Raw genomic sequence first — 23,748 nt, forward strand, 5'->3', positions numbered from 1 at the left:
TAATTTTACTGTCCGACATTTTACTTTTCCCTATTCCGGATGGTTTTTTGAGTTTACGAGTCGCTGTAGGTATAATTGTTTTCGAGTGCCCACTTGCTTGGATTTTACTCTTTTATTGCATATGCCAATTGAAAGCAAGCTCTTGTTTTACTTTCTTTTAGCTGGCAATGAGATTTGAGAAGTCGGTATTGTTATTTTATTATACATTGACCAAGCATTGACCTATAATTATTATCTAAGTAAGTGTTGGTAAGTTAAAGTTCAAGTGGGAATAGATTTAGCTCCTCGTCACCGATTAAAATAAATAAGTGAAACACGCATTTTAAATCTCTTACGGAACTTTACTTTTTATTATAACGAAGTATTATAATATTTCACCTTCTATATTTTTACTCGTTTCTTGTAAAATGCGAAAACAATCATTTATGATAGCATTATACCGCCATACTTCCTTGAACTGTACCGCACTGATCCGAGTAAAGACGGACAGGTGCACAAGCAATTCATCGGTTTTTTCATGCCACACCGGACCGTAAAAAATCAGAATGCCGGACAGTAAAATTCCTTGTAGTGCACAAGCGCCCTAAGGGCGTTACGTAATTTTACTGTCCGACATTTTACTTTTCCCTATTCCGGATGGTTTTTTGTGTCTACGAGTCGCTGTAGGTATAATTGTTTTCGAATGCCCACTTGCTTGGATTTTACTGTTTTTACTGCATATGCCAATTAAAAGCAAGCTCTTGTTTTACTTTCTTTTAGTTGGCAATGAGATTTGAGAAGTCGGTATTGTTATTTTATATACATTGACCAAGCATTGACCTATAATTATTATCTAAGTAAGTGTTGGTAAGTTAAAGTTCAAGTGGGAATAGCTTTAGCTCCTCGTCACCGATTAAAATAAATAAGTGAAACACGCATTTTAAATCTCTTACGGAACTTTACTTTTTATTATAACGAAGTAATATAATATTTCACCTTCTATATTTTTTACTCGTTTCTTGTAAAATGCAAAAACAATCATTTATGATAGCATTATACCGCCAAACTTCCTTGAACTGTACCGCACTGATCCGAGTAAAGACGGACAGGTGCACAAGCAATTCATCGGTTTTTTCATACCACACCGGACCGTAAAAAATCGGAATGCCGGACAGTAAAATTCCTTGTAGTGCACAAGCGCCCTAAGACCTGCAAAACAGAGCAAACAAAGGGGTTTGTTGTTGTGAACACTCTGAAATTAATTTAACTAGGTATAATATTTTGTTTAATAATTTATTATACATACAATATGAAAGCCCAGGTTCAGAATAAGTACCTTTCTTTAAACAATATTTTTTCTAAATTTCGTTCCCTGGTGAAACCAATAACCAGTAATAACAGCTTATAATTAATTATTATACTTAATTATTATATTAGTAGTTAAGAAAAAATATATAAATGAACGTCTAATTAATCTAAAATAAAAAAAAAATATCGGTCAAATGCGAGTTGAACTCGCGACACTTATATAAGCTAAAGAACAACTGCTTAAAAATGACCGTCTTCCAAAAACATAAACGGATTTTCACGGTTTATGAGATTGCCTGGTGATAGACGGACGGACAGACTGACAGCAAAGTCTCAAAACCCATTTTACCCTATTATATATCGGTACGGAACCCTAAAGAGGGGTTTTATCTTATTAATAATAATGTAACAAGTTTTTTCCTCCTCTATGGGAATTTTGTATAAGTACATATGAAATTGTATACAAATTTTCCATAAGCATTATGCATATTAATGGTTTTTTTCTTGTTTTTTACCTCTGTACCTACTTGACACCTACGTAAGTTTGTTGAACTAAATATTTGTCCACAAAACCTTCGAAAAACCGTTATTTCATAAGCACACACACATATATTTATTATATACACACAATTTATTAGAGTAAGAAGCTGAAAAACAACATTTATGACAACTAAGATTATTTTATTTATATAACGCGAACAGATAGACAATAGATCTGAAAATGGCGGCGGGTACTTATGGTACGGTGGGCAAAACATCTTCTCAAACATATTTTTTTTGGTTTGGTTCTTCCATTTGGAAAGGTAAAGGGATCGGTGCCCATAAAACAAGTGGGAAATAATAATTAATTCTTTTTTAATATTATTAACTAATTATAGTAAAAATAGTGTCAAAAATATTTATAAAATAAATAAGGAGCAAGGGTACTTAAAACACTGGTAAACAATCAAACATAACGCAAACAAATAACAATCAAACTCAACAATATCAACGAAAACAACAAAATAACAGGGAACGAATTTAACGATAACTCGGAGTGCGTCAAGTAGCTCGGAAAGCGAATCCTAACTGATTTTAATTATAATTATATATTAAGTATATAAATTATAAAAATATAATTTTAATTATATTTTTGTGCAGTCTTTACTGTGTGAGTATAAGGGCGATAGAGAGTGAACGAGAACGCATGCGAGCGGACGCCATTTATAGATCTATTCTCTATCTGTTCGGGTAATAATATTTTTGCTTACAAAATTTTCTATCTACTAGGAGTATTTTCTCGCCAGGTGGCATACCAAAATTCTACTCATGTTGATTTTAGGAAGTATAATATACTAGATTTCCGCCCGCGGCTTCGCCCGCGTATTTAAAGGAAAACCCGCATAGTTCCCGTTCCCGTGGGATTTCCGGAATAAAACCTATCCTATGTGTTAATCCAAGTTACCCTCTATATGTGTGCTAAGTTTCATTGTAATCTGTTCAGTAGTATTTGCGTGAAAGGGTAACAAACACACACACATCCTCACAAACTTTCGCATTTATAATATTAGTAGGATTATGATTTATGACAGTATGACAATCGTTTGTATTCATAAGTTTTAATACCTATCTCTTTTTTTGTGTCCACATTGATTTTTGGTACATGCAATATAGCCCTATATCATTCAGGGATTACGTACATTTTGAAATCGTTACAGTAGTTCCTGAGCTTAGCGCGACAAACAAACTCCCCAGTTTTATAGTATTTATTTTGATCATTATAATGTAATATAATGACTTGTATGATTTTACCTCGAAAGGTGTCGTATTTATTTAAATACTTATACTACGACTTGTATACGTAGTATATTATTATTAGTCTGTGCTACGACACCCTCAGATATTTAAATACTAGCTGTGCCCCGCGGTTTTACCCGCAGTGCTCCGCTCCTGTTGGTCTTAGCGTGATGACAATATAATAATATAGCCTATAGCCTTCCTCGATAAATGGGCTATCTAACACTGAAAGAATTTTTCAAATCGGACCTGAGATTAGTGCGGTCAAACAAATAAACAAACAAACTCTTTAGCTTTATAATATTAAGTACCTATAGATGTACCAGGTCTGTTAAAATTCTTTCACATCGCCAGCAATTAATCATCTTTATCACTAAATAATTACATAGTACCTATAAAAAAGTAGCTTCCGCGTTATCTGAGATCTTTAAAAATACGCAACGGATTTTGATGCAGTTTTTTTTTTAATTATTATATTGTGATTCAAGAGGAAGGTTTTTACGTAATAATATACATTTATTGTTATTTGGGTTGCTAGTTTATATTTCATGACAATTTTTACACACGGCACGATCTGATCCAATACCAAGCGGCAAGCGTTCGCTTGTGTTATGGAAACCAGATGACTGATAAACATATCAACATATATAATTTTTAAATATTAAATAATTTGGAAAATCCAAAAGTGCACGCCTCATAATTTTTTTTTAATAAATATTTATTAATTATTATTTTTGTTTATTTAATAACAATTAAACCACATCGAATCAGACCCTGAAAAATGAAAGGGTTCTATTCCTGAGCATACTCAAGCGTAAGAGAAAAAAAAAGACTCGATTAGTAAAGTATTTCGGTCGCTATCGTGTTAACAAGAAAAAGGATCCGCACATACAGACACACGGACGTCCAAGACAGAACTTTTTTAAACTGTTTTTTAACTAGTTTAAATAACAAAAATGACATCAAAAATATCATGAACGTTAAAAATAGTGTTTTTTCTTAATATGTGTGTGTATGTATTATCTTACAAGTGCAATGTATGATACATAAAGACATTTTAAGTTTGAAAAATCAGATGTTTTGCGCGAAGTGACAGTAGTACCCACCTCAACGCTTCGCTTATGAGGCGTGCAATAAATATAGATAATTAACACTAGTATAACAGGCATGACTTCTTAAAAAAGTATTTCCTACCAATAATAAAGTTTTTTAGAGGAAATTGAAAAATGCTTCGAAAAAGCAGATGAGCCGAGGCCTATGCGCCCTAAAAGGGAACATAAATTATTTCTGATCATATAAATTTATTGAGTTCCTTTAACAAGGTGAAAAGTCATGGTCAATAACATGTATGTAGTATACTATAATATAATATAGTAGGGCTGGCAATGAGTTATTACAATGCTGCTACAGCCTTGAAATATTCATACAAAATGCGGAATCTTGGAGAAAATCGTATTGTATAATATGAACTAGTTTACCGCCCGCGGCTTCGCCCGCTTTGTCTAAAACCATCTAAAACTTAATAGGTATATTATATTCTAAAACCTAGTCCTTTTGAATGTAACTATCTATGTATTTAAAAAAATCGATGATACGAAAATATGTAGGTATGTATGTTTCGTTTCCGTTAAAAAATCTATATTGAGTTTGGACAATCCATACTAATATTATAAATGCGAAAGTAACTCTGTCTGTCTGTTACTCAATCACCCCTAAAATACTGAACTAATTTGCATGAAATTTGGTATGGAGATATTTTGATACCCGAGAAAGGATATAGGCTACCTTTTATTGCGAAATATGTACCACGGGCGAAGCCGGGGCGGACCTCTAGTTATTAATAAATACTCTATTTTTCGTAGTCAATAAAATTTAACATTTTTTTAATAAAATTTATGTATGTCGTACATGTATAGATTGCTTAAAAAAATGTTGTCTAAAGAGATGGAATCGCAATTTTTTGTAGCATACGCTTTCATTTCACATGTTTTAAAAACAAGCCTACCACCAGATTTTCTGTATTTCAATATTAATTTGTCTTTCTTATAGAAATTACTACCTGTTTTAGCCTTCACTAATGTACCAACTTTATAAAAGCATATAAAAATTCATCCAAATCCATTCATCAGTTTAAGCGCGATAACAATAATATAAAAAAAAAATTATTTATCCAAGATCCGAATCTTAAATAAGTCTTATGCTTTTTGTTTACCACCCCTTGCTGACATAGTATACGCAAACACAGCAGTACCGAAACTAAATAAAAAATAAGTATCGTCAATCGATTATTATATACAGGGGCAACCTTACATGCCATATTGATGGTTTATGCACATAACATTTTAAAAACTCGACTGGTTTCGCAAAACCTTGTCATTTAAGTTTACGGTTTGTGAGTGAAAACACGTACGGAATATTATCTCATGTAAGTATGTTTTATAATAATAAACATTTAATTCCGATGTTTTATTAAAATTTATTAATAAACTATTATTATTACTAACTAAACGTTACTAATAATGTAAAAAAAATAATCATAAATATCAACAAAAAATATTTTTTAATCTATTATAATTGACATAGGAGAATAGCCCCAAAATCCATAAATAAAAAACAAAATTAAATTTGAAAACGGAAGGCAATCTAAAAAAATTAATGCGTTCAAAATAATTTAAATTTCCAATTTGTTTAAAACATTTTTTTTTCTTTTTTGATGTGAACGTGATGGTTGACATTTGAATTTTCTTGACATTCTTGTCAAAAGAAGTCCTTGCGCTGACCTACTTTCACGCGAAAAAAAATTATAAACAATAACTTAAAATCAGTTGTTTTTAAAAGACAGTTTATGAAAGTAATATAGTGTTAATTATTTGATGGCAATTACGTTTCTTATCTTATATGTACGTGATGAAATCGTGATTTATTTTGCGATTAAATTAAACTTAGTCGACGGAATGTCGATTGCTATAGTAATAGGTATAAATTATTATAATGTGCTCTTTAATTTAATTAATTTAAATCCTCACCTTTTTTTAAAGACGATTATATTGATCGGAATAATGGAGCTTTTTTATTTTAAATTCATTGGTACAATAGAATTAGATTTAATAATGGTTTTATTATTATATATTACTAGCGGTCCGCCCCGGCTTCGCCCGTGGTACATATGAAAAATAGATGTTGGCCGATTCTCAGACTTACGGCTTACCCGATATGCACAGAAAATTTCATGAGAATCGGTCCACCCGTTTCGGAGGAGTATGCAGACTAACATTGTGACACGAGAATTTTATATATGTATAAGATTTTCCGGCAATCGTTCTGCCTTACTAGTTACTCTTATCACTTAGGGGTATGAAAACTAACCTACCCCATATGCACACATAATTTGATAATTTTAGTGTTACAACTCCAATTAGTCAGTTCTTTAAAGAAACGAATCTTCAATGGCGGCGCTTATCATTCCCTCTCGCTCACACACGGCCGTACGGTATGCAAAAAAAAATTGGGTAAAGTAAAATGTATTTAATTTTCCCTGTTATAATTTTTGGAAGAAGTGTACAAATACAACCCTCGAATTTAAGGTTTTTGTGGGGAGGTAGGGGAGGGGGGAGTGGTGGGAATCCCTCCACCAAAGGGGGGGGGGGGGTGAGGAGTCACTTATTTTCTGAGATATTGGAGTTTAAAGTTTTGAGAATTGCCTTGAAATTGCAAAAAAAAAATATGGACAAGAAATAATATGAACTTTTCACAGTAATATCACCAAGTTTCAAATCGTGGGTAATTATTGTACCGGCGAGCCTAATTTTTTTTTTTAGTTTGTAACATTTTCGCCATTTATATTTAGAATGACAATTATGTATTTGCTATAGTAAATAATATTTTCTTTAATAATATATTCTTTGGGGAAAGTTGTTCAGTTTATGGGCTAATTACGAGACTACGAGTATTAATGGGGATTTTGTTGCGTTCTGTATATGTCATTTGATAGTTCATATAAATACACAAATATCATAACAAAACAGTTTGTCAACAAACAAATTAAAATAATTAACAAAATAATAAATAAAATAATTATCAATTTATGTTATTTTAATTTTCTTTTTTGCTGATCCTACCATCTGTCAAAGTCAGCTTTGGCCGCCATTGAAGATTCGTTTCTTTATTGAACTAGCTAATAGTTACAATTTTTTTACAAACACATTGCTATAAAGTTCGCTATAAGCTCTTTCTTTCGGTTTCGTTTTTGTTACCTAAAAACTTAAAAAAGTTATTTGGTGAATATGTAGCTTTACAATGGTAAAAATAAATTTCTAATCGCTTGAGGTTTATAATATACTATTGAGTTTAATTAAAAAATAAAGTACTAAAACTGAAATCTTTGAAAATTATTATTTAATATCCATTTATTTACATAAAATAACATGATACACGTGGTGTAGTCACATAAAAAGAGTCACACGATAATACATGCGAGACAAAAGTTAGTAAGTTCATTCAATTTTTCTTAAAATTCTGTCGTAATGTTTAATTACAATACATATTTTTTTGTTATATCATTGCAATCTTCAAAACGAGTAATTTTTCAATTGAATACAAAGATATGAGTTATATATTTGACGTAAGTAATTAGTGTAATAGTGTAATAATTAAATATTCAACACGTTTTAAGAATTTATTAGATACAGAAACATAAAAAGTGATAATATGACGAAAATACTATTATAATAAAATAATAATCACCAATGTTCAGTGGGTAAATCATGGTTGATACCATCTGGAAGTTCAGGGTTCATTTATACTAGTATCACTACATAGTATAAAACAAAGTCGCTTTCCCTGTCCCTATGTCCCTATGTCCCTATGTCCCTTTGTACGCTTAAATCTTTGAAACTACGCAACGGATTTTGATGCGGTTTTTTTTAATAGATAGAGTGATTCAAGAGGAAGGTTTATATGTATAATAAGATCCATTAAGTAGTGGAGAAGTACTGTTATTTTTGAGGTTTCTAATGTGATGTCGTAAAAAAATTACATTTATTCCGCTTACATTGCAAACGCAGGCTGAACCCTACGAGTTTTATCAAAATAATGTACTAAGTATTATACACATTGAAAAGGTCTACAGAAAAGTCCGCGATGGTATATGTCTATCTCTTATGGATAACCCACAATAACTTTTTTTTGTCATTTACTTTTTACGACAAATAATGGCTAATTTTCGAAGCGATTTTAACCAATACAGCATTAATCCTTAACCAATTAAATACCATGGATACATTGTTCATTTAATATAGATCTATATGGCCCTTTACACCGTATGATTTAAGTGAATATTTTCGAAGATATTACATATTTAAAAATTGCGGGACGTAGCGTTTGCGGCCGCCCGGCTATGTATTTTATACCCGTGCGATGCCGGAGCGGGCCGCTATATTTTTATACCTATACAACGTTCACAATTTTTCTGTAGTGTATTTAGTATCAGCATTGCACCCGTGCGAAGCCGGGGCGGGTCGCTAGTTCATATTATAAAGCTGAAGAGTTTGTTTGTTTGTTCGAACGCGCTAATCTCCGGAAATACTGGTTCGATTTGAAAAATTATTTCGGTGGTATATAGTCGCTATTTATCGAAGAAGGCTATAGTAATCCATACTAATATTATAAATGCGAAAGTAACTCTGTCTGTCTGTCTGTTACTCAATCACGCCTAAACTACTGAACCAATTTGCATGAAATTTGGTATGGAGATATTTTGATACCCGAGAAAGGACATAGGCTACCTTTTATTGCGAAATATGTATCACGGGCGAAGCCGGGGCGGACCTCTAGTAGGTTATATATCATCAATCAATGCAAGTAATGCGGGTAAATCCGAGGGGCACAGCTAGTATATTATAATTGAAATGATTATCACCTTGGTACAGTGGTTAAGTCATGATTGATCTAGAAGTTCAGGGCTTTGTCTGTCATTAGGCTGTTTAACTGCACCTCTTTATAGTGACTGCACTATGGTCTGTGGCGTCACAGTAAACAGATTACAACAGTACGGAAACTACTTAAACCTCACTACATAGTATAAAACAAAGTCACTGTCGTCTTGTACGTCCCTATGTATGCTTAAATCTTAAAAACTACGCAACCGATTTCGATGCGGTTTATATAAATAGATAGATATAGATAGTATATTCAATGGTTATATTTCACAATAAATATAAAATATAGTTACTCAGATAATACTTAAACGATTTCTGATTTTTTTTAAAAAGACCGAATTCAACGTAAATTAAATTATTTTTACGCGATCTTAATAATTTCTTTTTAATATTTCAATATAATTTGAAGGCACATACAATTTTGTATGCCACAAAAATAAAATAACATATATAATTTTTTCTTTAATAGACAATAACTAACCAGAACTTAATTTTTTTGTTCGTCTTTTCGAAGTCACGTGTTAAAAACGCAACGTGAATGAATATGACGTAGTGACTATAGTGACTACAATAATAAAAAACAATAGCAAATAATAATTTTTTTATTCTATTGTTTATCTAATTACCAAAAAATTTATAATTTGTTAATTATTATTATGTGATTATTCGTGTTGGTTTTACTGTAAAAAATATTATTTATATCAAAAGGGAAATCTAGCAACCAGACTATTTCTAATCATGGAATATTTTTTAAAATAGACTATTATGAGCAACTTTTAGGCTACATTTGATAAACAAATGTTAAGTAGTTCATAATTAAATAGGTTTTAAAAATATAAAATAAGTACCTAGGTTTCTGAAATTCTTCGAAATATAAAACTAGTAAGTGTGTTATCCGCGAGCGAAACCGCGGTGGAAAGTTGTATGTCAATAAAATAGTAGACCTTGTCGTAGGTACATTTTCTTTTTTGTTAATGTACCATTTATGCAAAGATTGATTAGATTAGGATTAATTCCCAGTGTGAAAAATAATGAGTTATAAACAATTATTTTATTTGCTGAAAATACACGAAAATACATAAAAAATGTGTGCGTGTACTAGTGTACACACGTAAGAAGTGAAACTTCTTTATGACCTTATTTTTCAAAAAATAATTTACTATATGCAGCTTTACAGAAATACGTCGAATCACGCGTGGTAGGGATAAAAAAAAGATGGCGCGTAACGGAAAAATGTCACGCGTCACGAAAAAATGTTACACTAAATTTTTTCCAACCCCGATAAAGAAGTTTCGCTTCAATAAACTTCCTTTTTAACACGCTTTTATTAGCTTCACCTGTATGTTTGTATGTAACTCGATTTTCGCCTATTTTAAACGAACAGATTTCATTTAAACTTGTACACGTTTCAAGGATTGACAACGTATTTCAAGAGTTGAGGCGTGTTTTTTAAATAAAATTAATATAACAAACACAATTATTTATTGACTGACGGTTAGCTTGGTTGGTAGTGATTCTGTCTTCCAAGCCAGAGGTCGTGGATTCGATTCACACCCGGGGCAAATATTTGTGTGATGAACATTGAAGTTTGCTCTGAGTCTGGGTGTTAATTATTTATAGGTATGTGTTTATCAGCCATTTGGTTTCCATAAAACAAGCGAAATATGGGATCAGATCGTGCCGTGTGTGAAAAATGTCGTGAAATATTTATTTATTATCTTTATTTTGTCCTCAGAAATGACATCACTACAGTAGAACGAAAAACCAATATGGCGTCGATAATGGTGAACGGGATTGCGCGGGAAAATTTCAAAAACCAAAATGGAACGTGCAACGCGCTGCCCGCTGTCGATAGAAAAGTTATCGATAGTTTCTGCGTCGAATGTTCGAGAGAGATTGTCGATCAGAATATGAATGAAACGAGGCAACTGTCTGAGATCCAGAAATTTTATAATGGCGGAAATGTGCTCATCACTGGCGCGACAGGTTGGTGTTATTTTGATAAGATTTTTTTTTTAATTACAATTTTATTGACTTACTCTACTTATATCTATGATACTAGCCGTCCGCCCCGGCTTCGCCCGTAGTACATATTTTGCAATATAAGGTAGCCTATGTTCTTTCTCAGGGTCTAAAGATTATCTGTGCCAAATTTCATCAAAATCGGTCCAGTAGCTTATGCGTGAAAACCATACATACATACATACATACAAACCTTTCCTCTTTATAATATTAGTATAGAAGTATAGACAACACGCCAATTACGAGTTTTACAATTATTATTATCGATTATACATTTAAACAGTAATTTATTAAAGAGTGGTGAGTTCCGTGTGTGGGTGAATGCGTGCGTGCGTTTGTGTGTGTACTGTGTGTGTGTGTGTATGATTAAAATGTGTTAGGTACGTTTGTTAACAGATGTATTTCTTACTAACTGTGCCTGTCACTTCGTCCTCATCTAGCCTAAGTTACTCCTAATCCCGTATTTAAATTACTCAATCTTCATAGGTTTTAATTCAGGGAAAATTATTCATTGCCTATCTTGTGGGATTTGTTTTAGACTACTAATATTATAAAGCTGAAAATTTTGTTTGAATGCACTAATCTCAAGAACTAGCGGAACGATAACAAAAATTATTTCACCGTTGTCGGTTCAGTAGTTTAAACGTGAATAAGAGACAGACAAACAGACAAAGTAAACGTCGCATTTAGAAAAGTAGGGATTTATTTGTAGATTTTTAAAAAATATTTATTTTTCTAGGATTCCTGGGCAAGATCCTGGTAGAAAAGTTACTCCGCAGTTGTCCCGGGGTGGAGAATTTGTACCTTCTAGTTCGACAGAAGAGGGGAAAGGATATTTACACGAGGATCGAAGAAATATTTGATGATCCGGTAAGTAAATACTAAAAATATAATCAGTTATTTACTAAAAATCTTATTTTTGTATGGTGGTAAGTGAAAAAGCAAAATACGAAGCAGTGTGGCGTAATATCTTCAAAAAAATCATTGTTATCATAAAAGTTATTTAATAAAATGTAAAGTTAAATAGCCTATCTTGCTCAATCCTACAAAAATTGATTTCGATTAAATTTTAATTAAGAACATCAGCAGTTTATTAAACCGCTTGCATTGCCATCAAAAGTAATATTTTTATCACTTTTACAATATTTTTCAGTTATGCCCCGATAACATCAATAAAAAGAAAATCCAACACAAAACGCTCCTGATATCATAAAAAAGTAAAAAAAAACTATTCAATACCAAAATAATGTATTTAATCGAACTAGTAGTTCCTAAGTTAAGACCATTCACACATAGAATAAAAAAATCAAACATTTTTTTCAGCAGACGTAAAAACTAAAAATAGTAATACACACTTTCAGCTCAATCAAGCGTATCTTTTTTAAATTTTTCCTCATATCTTGGAAATGCATTATTTAAACAAGTAAATATTGTCATCGTTTACATAAACATACTGAATAAACGTTCATCCTTCATATATTTACTTATTTTATTTGTTAAGGACTGACTTAAGGTCGGCATCCATTGATTTTGGCTTCTTATTTATTTATTTATTTCTTGAAAGGTCGAATGCCTGTAGATTTCCTACGTTATTTATTTCAAGTGAAATTATTATTTATTATTTATTAATTATTTATTCCCTAACACCATTTTTCCTAAACAATACAACTTCGACCTCTTCAAAGCTAGGGTGAATAGGCTCCTTCTAGGCAGACGTGCAAACAAGTAGGCCACATCGCCGCTTCCCATCAGGTGGGATTGTGGCCAAACCTCTGCCTATTGTTAATAAAAAAAAAAGTGACACCTACCTGCACATATCTGAATAGTCTATTAATATATTTTGTTAAAAACAAAAAACATGCAAAACACGCTTTATTAGACAGTGCGCGCACGAGCAACTTTGTCTCCGCAACTTTTTTGTCTCCGCAACTATTTTGTCTCTCCCACCCGTGGGCTAGTATGAAAGTGCGCGCACGTAGCGACGCAACTCCCCATACAAATTGATGGGAGAGACAAAATAGTTGCGGAGACAAAGTTGCTCGTGCGCGCTCGCTCTTTAGAGCTTTCTTCTTCACTTTTAAAGGGCTGATAGACGTAGGAACTTTAAAACCGCGGTTTTAAAGTTCGCGTACTTACTCGGCTCGACGTCGGTGACACACGCAAGAGCTTGGTCAGTACTCAGTAGCTTCTCGCGTGTCACCGATATCGAATATCTCTATGTCATCAACAGAGGGAATTTTATGTTATTCAGGAATTAAATATAGACATTTTTAATTTAATAACCAGCACTTATTTTTAAGTAAATAGCATTCTAACAAAATAAATGTTCAAAAATTGAAGGATATATTTTCGTTTTTACTATTATATTTTGAGGGTACTTTACAAAAAAAGAGCGTGTGCGCCGAGCCCACGCGTCAGGAGTGAAACTTCCTTGGCGTGATTCAAAGATACCTTCGCCAATATTCAATTATATTATATTCATTCATATTAATTATATTAAATTATTTTCATAAAACTAAAAGAAGAAGACGAAATTAATTGAACTTTTGCACTTAGTAACACCTATTATAGCAAGACAGGCTAGGCTCGCGGCTCGCGGCGGTGACAGACGTGCGAGCGAAGGCGGGCTACGAGTAAAATTTCAAACATGTTGGATCGTCAACGAACTTACTCGACGGTTTTTAAGTACGCGTACTTGGGGTGACACACGAGCGAAAAAGGTCGTCGAGCCACAAGTTCGCGTACTTACTCGTACGTCTGTCACCCCTTTTATACTAGCCCACGGGTGGGAGAGACAAAATAGTTGCGGAGACAAAAAAGTTGCGGAGACAAAGTTGCTCGTGCGCGCTAGCTCTTACAATAAATTCATGAAATTATTATATCACTACATACATAGTATAAAACAAAGTCGCTTTCTCTGTCCCTATGTCCCTTTGTATGCTTAAATCTTTAAAAGTACGCAACGGATTTTGATGCGGTTTTTAATAGATAGAGTGATTCAAGAGGAAGGTTTTAGTATATAATTTATTAGGTTTTAGGCAAAGCAGGAAAAGCCGCGGGCGGTAAGCTAGTTTTTCATAAGAGTACAAAAATTGCAATAAAACTGTCCGTTTAAAATCAAAATCGAGTTTAAAGGAATCGGTTTTAAAACAAAGGTGAAGCTAACGTATTAAAAAGTTGCGAAGGAAAGCTTTGTGATAAAAGTTACATTTCGTAGAGCCAAAATATATGTAGGTGTAAAAGTGAAGTCCCATGTCCCCTAGTGGGGTAAGGGGCAGATGCATTATACATCTGTTTCACTGATCGATTTTCTTTAGGGACAAGTAGGTGATCAGCCTTCTGTGTCCTGTCAGACCGAGACATTTTTTTTTCTTCGTCTCCACCGGGAATCGAACCCAGGACCCCTCGGTTCGACGCGCACGCGTCAACCACTGTACCAAGGAGGCGGTCAAAATGTAGGTACTAATGTGATAATTGAAAAATCAGAAATGCCTGCAATAGCTTTTAAATTTATAATGAAAAATATATCATAGCATATCCAATAAAATAATATAAAAATATCTGATATTTTTGAATTTTTTGACGGCACAAATAACAGCAATCAGCATCTCTTAGGTAAACTAAAATCAAAAATTTCTTTTACAGAACCTAAAAAATTAATATACTTAAATACACTTAATAAACAATCCGCATTTCTCACGCAGTCGGTTAAAAATGAGAATACAATTACATGTTAGGCGGTTTTTCGTTATACCTACTTAGTATAAAAACTGGGAAAATAATAATGGTTCCGACAAATAAATAAATCTCCAGCTATCTCTGTCCGACTTTTATTCTAATTTACCAGCGTTATAATAATATACCGACAAAAAAATTCAAAGCATACCGAATAAAATACCTAAATTTTGCTGACACCTATGAACACAATCAAATTACATTTCTACTTAAAAATATATTAAACTTCGAATAACAAAACTAAACTTCTGAATAAAATACTGAACCTCCGACGAGATTACTGGGTTACTGACAACAGAGGTCATGTCAAAATAATCATTCTTTTACGAATTTTATGAGTTATTTAATTTTCTAGTGTTGGTTACCAAATATATTTTTTAACTCTCAACATTGATGAAAATACCGAAACTGGTCGGACCGCGCGATCGGCTCCGTCGACGCGCAAAAAAAAATCAAGTTTAGGTTAGGTTAGCCGTTAGGTTAGGTTAGGTTAGGTTTCTTAAAAAAAAAAACTACACAGAAATAGGAGCCCCGCGAAGCGGGGCTCCGTCGACGCGCAGAAAAAAATCAAGTTTAGGTTAGGTTAGCCGTTAGGTTAGGTTAGGTTAGGTTTCTTAAAAAAAAAACTACACAGAAATAGGAGCCCCGCGAAGCGGGGCTCCGTCGACGCGCAAAAAAAAATCAAGTTTAGGTTAGGTTAGCCGTTAGGTTAGGTTATGTTAGGTTTCTTAAAAAAAAAACTACACAGAAATAGGAGCCCCGCTTCTCGACGCGCAAAAAAAAAATCAAGTTTAGGTTAGGTTAGCCGTTAGGTTAGGTTAGGTTAGGTTTCTTAAAAGAAAAATATGCAACAGAAAGTTCAGAAAACCGTCCACAAAACAATAAGAGATTAACCACAAAAAAGAAAAAGATATAATAAACTGAATTTTATTTTATTCTTTGCTCCCTGTACCTGTAGTAACTAGAATTCATGATTATAGTAAGTACATTTTTGTATTTTTAATAACTTTCTGGACAAGCGCCAACAATAGAAATTTAAGTATAACATTGTAGTAAAAATAGCACAGAGTTTATGAAAAATTAAATGTAATTGATGAATTTCTAGTTGGCAAGTAAAGGTAATAATTACAAAGCATTGTTATCAGTAGAACATAATTTTATATGGTAAAAAAGTATTACAGCAATTAACAGTCATAAGATTTTTTCTAAGATTTAAGTATATCATTCGGTCGTTTCGTCATTTTTAGTCGGACAGAAGTAGTCGGAGATTTAGTATTTCGGGCAGTAAATATTATATTTTTAGTAAGGACATTTTTAAATTTATTATCGGAGCTTTTATTACTACCCTAAAAACTGCAGCTTATTACGTAATTTTGCGTGTTAAAACCTAATTTAGTACGTTACTTGGGGCTAATTTTAAATTTATATTATAATAATTATGGCTATTTCATATTAGATGGCTGTTATGGATTATAATTACATACATTACTTAAATATCTTAATTACTATTATAAAGGCGAAAGTTTGTATGGATGTATGGATGTATGGATGTTTGTTACTCTTTCACGTAAAAACTACTGAACCGATTACAATGAAATTTAGCATACATATAGAGGGTAACTTGGATTAACACATAGGATAGGTTTTATCCCGGAAATCCCACGGGAACGGGAACTATGCGGGTTTTCCTTTGAAAACGCGGGCGAAGCCGCGGGCGTAAATCTAGTATGAAATAATAATATGTATGTATACGTTTGTGTCTACACGACAAAACAATTAAACCAATTTTGGTGAATTTTACCTGAAAGATTAAAGAGTTTTTTGCCGGTTCTTCTTTATAGAAACTTCCCTCCGAACCGGAGGTAAATTGCTAAAATTATTTTCATGATAATTAGATAAGTGCTTATAGGGGAAGTCTAAGTGTATGAATACAAATTTGAGTTAGAGATAGTTCCTTGGATAGTTCAAATGTTCCATTGTGTATTTCTTATTGTGACATCAACAATTTAAATTTATTATAATAACTATTTGAACAATTTATTCTAGTGTTTTTAGTCGCTCTAGATGAGCGTAATTTAGTCGCTCACTTAGTAATCTATTCGCTCAACTAGTATTTTAGTCGCTCATATAGTAATGTAATCACACAGTTAGAATTCTAATATATCAAATAGATTAATCACAACCCTCCTTTAGTACGCTCAATCTGTATTTTATTATCAACTAATATTCGTTGCTTGTTTAGTTTATTTGTCGATTACTCAAATTCATACCGCTCAAGTTATTAAATCAGTATCTCATAATCAGTCGCTCACTTTATTTTCAGTCGCTCGTTTTATTATTCCCCTAAAAAAATTGTGAACTACAAACTTTCACATAACAACTGCAAAATTTGCAAATCGTTTATTTACACGTCAAAACATACATTATGCAATTATGTATTTAAAACCATTCAGTTATATTGTATTTTTATTTTTATTGCAAATACACAATGGCTCGTCACATGTTTTATATTTCACACTTGAATACAAGAATATTTTCGCTAAATCTCTAAATCTCTATACATATAATAAAATCGTAGGAAAGTCAAAACTGTAGTAACTGTATGGTTAGGGAGCCAGGTGCAAATTTGGTTCATTATTTCCTCTCAAGAGATAATTCGTCAGACGCATGAGAGTATAGTATTATAAAGCCTCGTGAACGTCAGCTGGCGCTCGGTTGGGGGGGTGAGCGGTTGTAGCCTCCCACGCACATAGGAAAAAAAATACATTCATTCATTCATTTCCTCTCAGCTAAAAATTTGTCAAATTGTAGCTAACCCAATATCTCAACGAAAAAAAATAGTCAGCTGGTTACAACATGGTGTATTATACGTCAGCTGGTGTCTCGAACATGAAAGTTAAATTTAAAGAAAAAATTATTTTCCGTTATTTCCTCTCAAACAAAAATTTACCTGATGATAGCTTATATGTAACTGTGGATAAATATATATGTCAGCTGGCTGTATCTTGGTGGAAAAACCGTCAGCTGGTACGGGAGGCTACAACCGCTCTTCCCCCCAACCGAGCTCCAGCTGACGTTCACGAGGCTTCATAATACTATACTTTGATGCATTTTACTAATTACCGCTTGAGAGGAACTTGGTCATAAAATCTGCTGCTGGCTCCCGGACCAGTAGAAACTATCTCTAGACACAAAATCATCACATAAGGGCTCTCTGTTGCGACGTAAAAAAAATACAAGTAAACACATTGCCACATTTATATTTTACTAGCTTTCCGCCCGCGGCTTCGCCCACTTTGTCTAAAACCTAATAAATTATATACTAAAATCTTCCTCTTGAATCACTCTATCTTTTAAAATACCCGCATCAAAATCCGTTGCGTAGTTTTAAATATTTAAGCATACATAGGGACGGATAGACAGCGACAGCTTTGTTTTATACTATGTACCTAGTGATAGTGAAGTAAAGACTAGGTAACTATAAAATAATAAAGCATACTTAACATTAAAATAATGTTAACATTGAACCAAAAATAGGTCAATTGATACGATGTTAGATTTATGCCTACACTGCAGTCACGATGCAATCCATACAAAGAATAATATTTATAATAACAATATACATAAGTCGGCCAAGGTTTATTATTTGCCCTTAACACTTTGTTCGTAAATATTGATTTTCAAGAGGACATTTTATGTAATTCATGTACTTAAGATACATGGTAAATAAATGTTTATTTTGCTTATTCTGTATCCTTATGTAGATTTATCATGCTTGAACTGAAATAGGATTTTCGTCGGCTAGCAATGAAGACGTTAATTTCTGTCGTCATTCAATACACGCGGTAGTCATTCAACAATATTTCGAGCGTTATATCCGCTCTTAGCTCTACCATGAGTTTACTCACACGATACTCGCTAGCGATTGTAGTAAACGGTATATAAAAGCGGTGTATAAAATTTTGTACAGAGCTCCTAGTAGTAGAACTAAAAAGCCTACCATGAGGTGCAATAGTATACTACAGACTACAGTAGATAACGTATAGTAAACTATATTACTACGCTCGCTGTAGTAACCATACAATTTTTGAGCTATGAGTTCTAATTTTGACATATGTCATAGTTTATAACTATTCGACGATAGATACGTCATTCACGGTAAATAATCTCGTGAAAGTTAAGTGAACTATTCACGTTTTACGTTTACTATTGGAGTTACGTCGGACAATTTAACTATGTCAACTCATGGTAGAGGTACCTCTTCAAATGCCTATGTTACAATCCGCTAACAGCTAGTTGGACGTTGAGTCAAGCTTGTTAAATCAACATTCAGCCTAGACATTCAATTTAATATCGTCATTCATTGATTGTTAGTCATTCAATCAAACAGCAGATTCAACCAGATTACGGCGACATATTACACACCCACCACGACAGCTAGTGTTATAACAATAACTAATAATATAACAATTCATTTTCTATTAATATCACAAGGATAATATTAAAACACAAGATTAAGTATATAATTTTGGGAAAGCCAAAAAATTTGCCACTTTGTGACTATTGCGTTTATTCAATATTTTTTTTTTAAACAGATAATATTATGCAAATACAGTAGGTATTATTTTTAAATCAATTACCTACTGTTCTCTTCATTCACGAAATAATTATTACATATTATGTTAATATAGATTTTATGTTAATTACAAAAAATGGGTTCTTTTAAATTTGCCTCGATCAGTCTCAATATTTTGCTGAACCATCCCCTTTTATATTACACTAGCTGTGCCGCGCGGTTTCACCCGCATTACTCCGCTCCTGTTGGTCTTAGCATGATGATATATAGCCTATATTACTCGTGGATAATGTAGCTTTCGAATGGTGAAAGAATTTTTAAAATCGGTCCAGTAGTTTATGAGCCTATTCATTACAATCAAACAAACAAAGTTTTCCTCTTTATAATATTAGTGTAGACTAGCTGCGCTCTGCGGTTTCACCCTCGTGGCTCCGCTCCTGTAGGTCTTAACGTGATGATTTATAGCCTATTGGGCTATCTAACACCGAAAGAATTTTTCAAATCGGACCAGTAGTCTGTGAGATTAGCGCGTTCAAACAAACATACAAACTCTTCAGCTTTCTTTGTGACAAACAAACACACTTATTTATAATATTTGTCTTATTTATAATATTTGTTGCCTGGCAGAGATCACTGCATAGTGATAAGGCCGCCCTTTGTGCTTTTTTTTAATCTTATTTTTGTAACCTTTATGTATATTTTGTTTCTTGCACAATAAAGTGTTAAATAAATAAATATTTATATTTTTTTCCAGATGTTCGATCGGCTAAAGGAGGAGGTACCAAAGTTTAGGCACAAGATTGTAGTCATTCCTGCTGATTGCGAGTGTCCTGGGTTAGGTCTTAATATAAAGGACAGACAGACATTAATTGAAAAGGTAAGTTATATCACAGACTAATAATAATACACAAGTATACAAGTTATATACAGGGTGTCCCAGCAACGGTATACTAAGCCCCAAGGGGCAAGGAGGTTATAGTTTTACGTAAAAAATACTTATAAAATTCCAGACACATTTTTTTGACAAATAGATGAATTCTTAAAACTCTATGTGTACACCCCTAACAAGCAACCCGCCCAACTATGCCACCAGCACGTGAGCTATCGTTTAAGATTATGTTTTCATAGACAAAATGCTCACATTAGCGAAGCGGTATATGCCGGCTGCGCGAAGCTAGCTGCTAGAGACGAAAACATGGATTTTCAGGAAAAATTAAGCAAAAAATTTTTGACGTAATTTTGTTGTTTATGATCAGTGTATGCAAAACTACAAGTCCCTTCGCGCTTAGTATACCAATAGTGGGACACCCTGTATAGAGATTAGATACATTTAACATATTATAGTTACTATTATACATAATAAACTAGCTTTCCGCCCCCGCTTCGCCCGCGCAGTCAAAGGAAAATCCGAATAATTTTCAATTCTTATTCCGGGATTATTAGTCTTTTCTCAAGTTTCAAACTATATTCGTACCAAATTTTATACGAATCGGTTCAGTGGTTAAGGTGTGAAGATGGGACATACAGACAGTATTACTTTCGCATTTTTAATACTAATATTATAAGAGTAGTACCTATGTATATATTTAGTATTTGGTATAAATAGTGTTAAGTCTTTTTTGCGTAATTATGTTAAGTAATCTGTAATCTTTTATTAGATTCATAAATTATGACGAAAAATAGAATTTTTATTAAAACGCTGAAAAACAACGGAACAAAAATTGAGGAAAATTGGAACAAAAGCACATAATTCTTATAATTATGTCATGTTATTTTTAATCCAATTCTAAGTCCAATTCATAATAACAAATTAAATTGCCAGTATTAAAAGCTATGATGAAATGTGTCTAGACGAGCGTGTGAACTTTGAAAAAAATATATTTACATCATCACTGCTCATATTAAGAAACAAAGTATGTACTACATAACAGTAATTAAACCATCATATGGTAAAACTAGCTTTCTGCCCGCAGCTTTGCCCGGTTTGTCTAAAACCTAATAAATTATATACTACTAGCGGTCCGCCCCGGTCTACCCCGTGGTACATATTTCGCAATAAAAGGTAGCCTATGTTCTTTCTCAGGGTCTAAAGATTATCTGTGCTAAATGTCATCAAAATCGGTCCAGTAGTTTATGACTGAAAACCATACATACATACATATAAACCTTTCCTCTTTATATTCGTATAGAAAACCTTCCTCGAGAATCACTCTATCTATTAAAAAAACCGAATCAAAATCCGTTGCGTTGTATTAAAGATTTAAGCATACATAGGGATATAAGGACATAAAAAGTTATTGTTTGATACTATGTAGTAGTAACAACGTTTATCACATTATAATGTAATCGACAAAGTTAACTAGACAGCAATGAAAGATATTATTTACTAGTGTGCCCTGCGGTTTTACCCGCAGTGCTCCACTCCTGTTAGTCTTAGCGAGCCTTTAGCCTTCCTCGATAATTGGGCTATCTAACACCAAAAGAATTTTTCAAATCGGCCCAGTATTTCCTGAGAATAGCTATATATATAAAGCCGCGGGCGGAAATCTAGTACCAGATAATTCTAATACTAAATTAATGTTATTCCAGGTAAACATAATATTTCATTCAGCTGCGACAGTTAAATTCGACGAGCATCTGCGAGCGGCGTTAGCTACGAATGTACAAGCGCCGTTGTATCTCTTGCAATTGGCGAGGGAAATGAGGGATTTGAAGGTGAGGGAATTTATTTATAAATAACTTTAATACTAATTATAATAGACCGTATTATTACATACGTCTATAAAATAACTATTCAAATAAATTTAAATTCGTTTTTGCTGCTTATTATTACTGTTTACATTCTGTTTTATGGTCTTTTTAGTTTTAGCTCAACCACAGATAATATTGGATATTTATGTGGTGCTAGCTAAGGGTGCTAGTATACAATATTCTATGATCTATATTAAACTAGCTGTGCTCCGCGGTTTCACCCGCGTGGCTTCGCTCCTGTTGGTCTTAGATGATATATAGCCTTATATATAGCCTTCCTCGATAAATGGGCTATATCGCAAAAATTTTTCACCAGTAGTTATAGTAGTTCCTGATATTTGCGCGTTCAAACAAACTCTTCAGCTTTATGATAATATTAGTATAGATTTATGTTGGATTAAATTGATGAGCTGACACTATATCATTGATTATTATAATTAAAAAAGATGTGGTTTTTAGCGTCCTGACTTTTTCAATTGTTTATGAATAGGGTTTGTATAAAAAAAGACTACGTTTTTTTTTAACTTGTTCTTGCATGTTTTATAACTATTTTTAAATATTTAACTAGATTTACTTCTATAATAAAACTATGTATTAAGTAAGTTTATTATATTTTTCCAGGTTTTCATGCACATATCGACAGCCTACTCAAATTCACATTTATCCAGCATAGAGGAAAAGTTCTATCCTTTAGACGCGGACTGTAGCAGGATACAACAGACCATAGACAAACTTACTGATGCACAAATAAATGAGATTTTACCTGAGTAAGTTATTTTTTATCTAATACTATCTGTGTTCCGCGGTTTTACCCGCAGTACTCCCGACTCCGCTCCTGTTGGTCTTAGCGTGATGATATATAGCCTATAGCCTTCCTCGATAAATGGGCTATCTAACACCGAAATAATTTTACAAATCGGACCAGTAGTTCCCGAGATTAGCGCGTTCATACAAACAAAATCTTCAGCTTTATAATATTAGTATAGATAATAGTGATAGTATTAAAGCTGAGAAATATGAAGATGATGTTGATAATAATAATTTGTATGATGATATTTTATGATGATAATAATAATTTGTATGATGATATTTTATGATGATAATAATAATTTGTATGATGATATTTTCAGGATATTAGGCGAATGGCCAAACACATACACATTTACTAAAGCGCTAACTGAAAAGGAACTGCGGAATTCCTGCAATGGAGTACCTTTGGGTATATTTAGACCTGCTATTGGTAAGATGTTATAAACATGTTTGTAGATTTGTATGGATGGATAGCAGGAATGGATGATCCGTTTTGGATGAAATTTTGTGGTCTAGAATATTTATTTTATACTAGTCTTCTGAATTATCTTATGTTTGCAATCCGAATTGAAAAATGAAACTCAAATGAGAGAACCCAAGTTTATTTTTTTATTATTGTAGGTATATTTTTACATTCTTCTAGTGTCTCGGCTATCAAGTTGCATATATGATTTTTTTTCCTTTTTTATATACAATTAAATTTCCTTTACAGTAATCCTGTAAGTATAAGCATTTTTATGATATTTTTTCAGTTATTTCTGCTTACAATTATTTCTGTGTTCTTATAATAAGTATTGTATTTTTTTAAATACCTTTTTTTCAGTTTATTTCCCTCCTTTATTATGTTTGAACCGT

General features: G+C 32.8%; 1 protein-coding gene across 1 annotated transcript in view; it reads left to right on the forward strand.

Annotated features, from left to right (window-relative positions):
• LOC149475435 (fatty acyl-CoA reductase wat-like) overlaps positions 1-23,748 on the forward strand; it is a 41,412-nt gene that overhangs the window by 10,509 nt on the left and 7,155 nt on the right. Inside the window, exons 2-7 of the mRNA XM_089713397.1 lie at positions 10,735-10,985; positions 11,761-11,891; positions 20,087-20,209; positions 21,922-22,047; positions 22,705-22,850; positions 23,214-23,323. Coding sequence (XP_089569523.1) covers positions 10,769-10,985; positions 11,761-11,891; positions 20,087-20,209; positions 21,922-22,047; positions 22,705-22,850; positions 23,214-23,323 — 853 coding nt within the window. The 5' untranslated portion in view covers positions 10,735-10,768. The remainder of the gene's footprint in view (positions 1-10,734; positions 10,986-11,760; positions 11,892-20,086; positions 20,210-21,921; positions 22,048-22,704; positions 22,851-23,213; positions 23,324-23,748) is intronic.

Source organism: Colias philodice, chromosome 30, assembly GCF_061535455.1.
Source record: "Colias philodice isolate Cphi_HAF_F1 chromosome 30, ilColPhil1 Martin Lab GWU primary, whole genome shotgun sequence".
NCBI lineage: Eukaryota > Metazoa > Arthropoda > Insecta > Lepidoptera > Pieridae > Colias > Colias philodice.